Source organism: Medicago sativa, chromosome 8, assembly GCF_051527215.1.
Source record: "Medicago sativa cultivar Bolivia chromosome 8, Bolivia_mono, whole genome shotgun sequence".
Taxonomy (NCBI): Eukaryota; Viridiplantae; Streptophyta; class Magnoliopsida; order Fabales; family Fabaceae; genus Medicago; species Medicago sativa.
Window position 1 is genome coordinate 81,561,562 of NC_140756.1, and position 6,627 is coordinate 81,568,188.

General features: G+C 34.4%; 2 protein-coding genes across 4 annotated transcripts; one reads left to right on the plus strand and one right to left on the minus strand.

Moving 5' to 3' along the window:
* Positions 1–204: 204 nt before the first annotated feature.
* On the minus strand, positions 205–3,544 carry LOC146902188 (uncharacterized). Of its 3 annotated transcripts, XR_015021407.1 has the most exons (5): positions 1,567–3,544; positions 1,211–1,301; positions 571–855; positions 364–382; positions 205–319 (listed from the first exon to the last, which is right to left on the minus strand). XR_015021407.1 is itself a non-coding variant. In XM_085732382.1 (3 exons), the coding sequence occupies exons 1-3, from the start codon at positions 3,481–3,483 to the stop codon at positions 665–667; spliced, it is 2,199 nt and encodes a 732-aa protein (XP_085588508.1). In that variant the 5' UTR covers positions 3,484–3,544; the 3' UTR covers positions 382–664. The 3 variants fall into 3 exon arrangements, 1 of the variants encoding a protein (XP_085588508.1); XR_015021406.1 differs by having other exon boundaries at positions 205–382; XM_085732382.1 differs by lacking the exon at positions 205–319 and having other exon boundaries at positions 382–855.
* A 117-nt stretch (positions 3,545–3,661) lies between these two features.
* Positions 3,662–4,424, plus strand: LOC146902189 (plastid transcriptionally active protein). Its single transcript, XM_085732383.1, has 3 exons — positions 3,662–3,903; positions 3,993–4,141; positions 4,258–4,424. Exons 1-3 carry the CDS (start codon positions 3,772–3,774, stop codon positions 4,298–4,300), a joined length of 324 nt encoding a protein of 107 aa, XP_085588509.1. The 5' UTR covers positions 3,662–3,771; the 3' UTR covers positions 4,301–4,424.
* The last annotated feature ends 2,203 nt before the right edge of the window (positions 4,425–6,627 follow it).

A 6,627-nucleotide genomic window follows, 5' to 3' on the forward strand; every position in this document is an offset into this window, starting at 1 on the left:
ATAATTGTATCCAAACATAAATCAATTCTCTCAGAATCAATTCTGTCAGAATCAATTCTATCAGAATCAATTCTCTCAGAATCAATTATATTCAAAGCTGAACCAAACGGGCACTAAGCCTTACAAATAGTTGTAGAATGTTAATATACATTTGATAACTGATTTTAAAATAATATTAAAAGCCTCTCATAAATGCAAAATCAGTTAACAAAGCAAAACATGCAAAATCAGTACTACAACTATTTTAATATACATTCTGATTAAGTGAACTACCCATCCTAGAGATAGATTGAAAGCACCTCCTGAGATCTTATTGCGGTTTGTGCTCCCAAATGTGTATCAAAGAAATCTTTCATACCAACATAACCAATATTCATGATAGCTGCATTAGACATGAATGTTAGAATTGAAAATATAAAGGAAAAATGGTTTTATTTAACCTTTATTATCACTGTGTTATTAACTTATTATACATGCTTTCATTGTATAATTCTATGAAAAATCTATAGGAAAAAGATGAAACTTGGAACCGTAGCTCATTTACGCTGAAGGCCATTTATGCAAATATACCTGCTGGTTGCTGGATCCAAGGCAGATATATAATAGTCTAAGCCAGCAATTGTAACCAAACTGATTCTTCTGGATAACCCTTTCCATGAATTGACTAAAGTTGTCTATAGTTAAGCTCAGAGACACACAAGGATAAGGCATCTTTCACTTGTATGTTATTGGAGTCCATATCAAGGGCGTCTTCGTATAGCCGTTTAGCCTGCTGAAGTAACTTCAACTTCTCCTTACTACTTCCTGGCCTTAAGCGAGATCTCTGCTGTAAAGCCATACCCCATCTGAACAAAGCTGCAATTCAACACGTGAAAATCCAAGTTAGTACAGGAGATAATACTTTCCATGAAGAAATTCTGCAACAGCATGATGCCATTTAACATAGATAATTTGCAACTTATATTAAGGTAGTGCAGAGATTGTGTGCGCGGCTCAGCTATGATGCATGTGTATGTTACAAAGACCTAAATTCCTATTCTCAGTGCAGTTTTTCATATATAGACATCTTTTACACAATCATGTTGAGCCAGTTATGTGTTATGTGAACAAGGTATGTCACCGAGAAATGGTCAGCATAATATCCTCTAGTTGTGCTTGTATGTGATCATTATAAATGAAAAGTTTAAGAACAAAACAGCGCATGTAATACCATCTGGTGCATAAACATTTCCTTTCAACAGCATAGCATCAAACTTGTCAATTGCAGCCAAGAATACTCTTTCAGCCTCAAAAGCAGCACCCTATATATATGAAGAGACATTTTAATATAGAAACAGAATGTACAACAAAAATCATCATGGTTAACTGGAAGATGAATTTGAGTCAAGCAAACAACAAAGTCACAGATGCTTTTATATCAAATTACACAGATTACTAACCAATTTATACAATCATTTTAGAAAGCACTATAACAGTATGTAATCTGCTGGGGCGGGAGGACAACACCTTAACAAATTGAATGAAGAACTAAAACATGTAGTCTAATAATGACAAGATAATACATACCGGACCAATATCTGCTATCAATTGACCGCGGAAAGAAAGTGCAAGGCCCCAATTATACAGGGCTCTGACATCATTTGAATCAATTGACAATGCCAGTCTATACTTTCTTCCTGCATTTACCAGTAGCTCTTCGCACTCTTCACATACATCAATAAGCAATTGCATAGCTTCTTCTTTACTGGTAACTTTATTTCGCAGTTCCTTAATTATTCTACTACGTTTTGCAGATGATCGTTCGATACTTCCCGAGAGAAGATTTCTCAGTTCACGACTAATCTTCAACTTTAATTCTCCATGAAGAAGATAAGTGTTTCCTAGCTGTCCTACAGCCAACAAACTCATAGGCTTTAAGTCCACAGCTTTGGAGAGTAAACTTGCAGTGTTGTATAACATGATTTCAGCTTGTTCACCATCATAAGTACCCTTTACAAACTCTTTTGCTTGTTTTAGAAGATCCGTTGCTTCAGCGAGATATCTATCAAACATTATATCATCTGAAACTTTTGTAGACGAAGGGGCATTGAATTCATTGTCACTCTCAGACAAGTCATCAGCAAGTAGTTCATCGGCATCATAATTCATCCTATCTCTATCTTCTTCATACCGAGACCTATCAGGCCCACTGTTCCTTTTGTCGATAGAAGACCTGAAAGTTTCCTGGCCTTGATTAAGCAACTGCTCACGCAAAAAGGAAGTCTCGCTTTCCACGCGTTTCATTCTGACTTTAATGCTTTCAGAATCAAGCCGGCTTTCATGGGATTCCCACATGTCTGTCACACTGCTGGAATCCATCTTCAAAGAGATGCTATGGTTATTTGTGAACCTCAATCCTTTGTTCCGGTAACTATACTCTTTTCTTTCTGGGGATTCGCCAGCACTTCTGTGATTATCCCCTACACCAAAATTTTCTCTCTCAGAATTAGTTCCTATTCTTCCATTTCTGTCCATATCTAAAACAGAGTCCCTGAACGAGTCTTGAGAAGAATCCAACTTCCCATTTAATTTACTACTATCATCAACCAAATTCAAAGGCTTATCTTCAACCGGAGGCAAAGCACCGCTTCCTCGAGTTTGATCCAATTGCCTCTCCACATTTTCTTTGACTTTGGTGGAATTCGAACTATGCAAATTTTCCTGAAACAGATTACCAATAGATTGCAGCATCTGATATCCAGCTTCTCCAACTTGTTTCTTTCTTCTACCACTCTTATGATTCTCAACCAAAACACCATTGCACTTTTCCTCGTTATCAATCAAAACCTTAACATAATTCCTTCCATTCAAAGCTGACAACTTTATCTTATCACTAACTTCAACATAGCCATACAAATCATCCATTTTAATCTTCTTATTCTTAATAGCATTTTCTAAATCAATCTTAAAATCATTAACCACAACATCAATCTCATCAAAGAATTCACCTAAACTCTTCAATTTCTCACTCGAATTCAAATTCTCATCTTTCTCCTTCTTCTTACTACTTCCACTCACCTTTACTTCACCGAACCAAAAATTACCGTTTCGCAAAAACCCTACGCTATAACCAATTGCGAAAACCATAGCAGAAGCTGGAAGAATAAGCACAGTAGAAACCCTAACCCTAGAAATCGCCATTGCACAAACAATCCCCAAGAAGAAAACAAATGCATTCTTTCTATCATCGAGTCCAACTGAAACAAGAAAATTTCGCAACGAATCAAACTCACCGGAAGCTTCTGAGCTGGCGAGTTCATCCCAACCACCATAGACAGTTGATGTAGATGCAGAAGTAGCTCGAAATGTTAGGGTTTTAGTGCCACGTGTCCATTTTGTGATTGAATTGTGAAGAAGAAATGAAGGGTTACGAAAACGATCGTGAAAATAAGGTGAATGAGAATTGAGAAGATTAATTGGATTTTTAGCAATAACGAAATTCATTTCGATTCGTTCTACAGAAGAAACGTAACAATTCAGAACGAAGGGGACGAAATTCCAAACTAACAAAACGACATGTCGTACATGATAGTTAAACTGTGAAGTACCGCACAGTTAAACACGTGTCGTATGTAGAAACAAGATATAAGAGTATATATAAAGTGCAAATAAAAGGGTGTGGTGTTTTTTATTTGTGACCAAGTGTTTTCTATGTCACGCATTTTGGGATTTTGAATGCAGAGCAAGTGTTTGATAAATTGTCTCTGAGAAAAAAGGTAGATATTGCAAGAAATGAATCCAATTCCAAGGCGATTTCCAACATGGATTACCGGTGCTTTTGTAATATTGGGGGGAATTGCAACTCTGAACGTGGCTTCTACGCTTACACTCAAAACACTTCACTTTGTGTCCGAGAATAAACGGGTAAAGATTGCAATTTTTAGAACTAAAAAATTACATTGTTTTATTGATAATATTGATGTGCTTTCTGGAAATTGGTGTGTTGTTTGTAGAAAAAAACAGCGTTGCCGTGTAAAAGTTGTAGAGGGAAAGGGTTTTATATATGCAAGTTATGCAGCGGGAATTCAACCATAGCTTGGTCTCCAGTGTATGATCCTATTGCAATTAACCCATGTGTTTGTCCTACTTGCGATGGAAACAGGTTAGCTAAGTCTTTTTTTCATTCTCTCATTTTGCTTTCATTTGAATATTGGGGTTCTCTTGTCTTGAAATTGAATTGCAAGGAAATTATAGTAATTGATGATGGTTTTGTTGCAGGGTACAACGTTGTCTGAATTGTCTGGGAAAAGGCTATGACTAAATTGTAAAATATGTGTCCTTAATTTAGACTGTGATGATTATTTTAGTGCTTATGAGGATTTGAACTTCGTTGTCAACTTTTTCTTTGGATTGATTATTTTAATGCTTAAAATATAACTTCGCAATCTCATCTTCTTCATCACTATAGTAGCATTAGCCAATTTCATATTGGCTTTCCTGTTTGATCCAATGCAATTTGTTTGTAGTCGCTAACTCGCATTGCCTAGACCCCCACAGAAATATGAATATTCAGAAACAGGGCTGTGGTTGTGGGTAGGTAATTGTTTCAAGATAGTTACTCTTTAGATACCTCAAATTTGCTTCCGGTCGGCTATTTTTATGTGTAAAATCCAATTGTATTCTAACTTCCGACCGACTTTTTTCAGCAAGGTGAACAATTTTTAGTTGTATGAAAGAGTAACTATCTTGTTTCAATTACCTTTGATGCACACATTCTCCTACATCGGAGAAGGCACACCTTACTGGGCACAACAGAGAAGAAAAATGATTGATTGGAATTTACCCTCACTTTTCCAAGTTTTAGCCTTAATGCATATTCAGGTGAAAATCACAATAAATTGACCAAGTTGAAAATATACATGGAAACCCTGAAGTTTTAGAGTGGTGATAATCTTGCCTATGTTATATGTGTATATATAAGTAATGTAATTATGAAATGGAATTTGGTCTAGTAACCAACAATAACTAAGCACTGCACAAGAGTTGAACTGGCAATTGAAATATTCCGCAAGGAAAAGACATCATAATGTTGGATTAATTATTTAATTAATCAATTATGGATTGACAATAATCAATTATTATAAGTTGATGTCATAATATAAATTATGGTCTATTGTGTTAAGCACTAATTATATGATGAATTTGAGTGATTGGGCTTTTGTTACTAAATGGATCGTGATGGGTTGGACCATTTAGATAAGCCCAATGAGAGGTCCCTGCCCTCAGCCGTTTCGCTATTTAAACGTCATCCCATTAGACGGTTAATTCTTCTGAAGATTGGTGAGAAAACCTAGAGCTAGACGGAATGAGGGTAGTTACCCTCTCATAGTTGTCGGCGTTGTCTACGGTTATCCTTCATCAACCTAATTCAAAGGTACACAATCTCTTGTTCTTTTTTTGTTATTGATGATATGCTATAATTTGTATCTAGTGATTCATGGCTAAACATTAAAACTTTCATCAATTGGTATCAGAGCCAAATAGATACATATTATAGCTATCTATGAATCATATATTCTTCTATTGAATCCGTGGATGATTGTTGTCTTCATATGATTCATTCTAATTGTTGTTGAACGCATATTATTGTATGTTGATTTTATTATCACTTAATCCTAATATATGAATCAACATACAAGTGCCCTTATGCGATTCTAATTCCGTGCACATCGTAAAAATTAAAATCCATGAATTGATTCTTAAAGTTGGCCTATGATTTTGCTTTGTGCCTGAATTGCCATTAAAACCCATATCCTAGTGTTACGATGACCAGATAGTGAGAAATTGATATATACGTTTTCAATAGAGGAATCCCTATGTTTTCAATCTATGATTTCTCTCTATTAGCTTCATAATCCTCTGAATTAGTATGTGGCTTCTTTTCTCTAATTCAAAGCGATCAAAATCGTTGCCTTATTGAGATAAGCGACAGGCCGACAGATATGGGTCAAGCCAAATATTCTAAAGTTTTTTTTTATGTCAATTAAATATTAATTATTATTCTGATCAATTTGGCATGATCTTCGGAATTATTTTGACAATTATAAATATTTTATATATTATTATTTAGAGAATAAATTGTTTCCTAAAATATCATATTCTCTTATGGTAAGATTCCTTACTCTTATTTGACACTATGAGAAATCTCACTTTCTCATATGTGATTAATGTGTCAATGGAAAAGTTTACATCCCCAAATTAATTAGTAAATATTCTATTATTTTGGGATAAAAATGTAATCTCTTTTGCACCCAAAATATATTTAACAAGATTTGATTTATTCAGTACCCTTAATTTGGGATTTAAATTATTTTTGAAATCTCTAAATTTTTGATGTAAATTGATATGAAAATCATATGTTCTTTTAAATCATGCATTCTTTAGATTTGAGTCTAAAATATAACACTTATGTAAATTATTCTTTTAAAGTGTTAGTATTGTGAAGAATCTTTAGACTCAGTCTTATATTCTTGTCTCAAATATCTTGTATAAACTAATATATTTTTGAGAATTGTTGATATTGTATTTTTTGATGCATGGATTTCAAAATTTTGTCAAATCTTGAAAAGATCATATATCGATTAAATT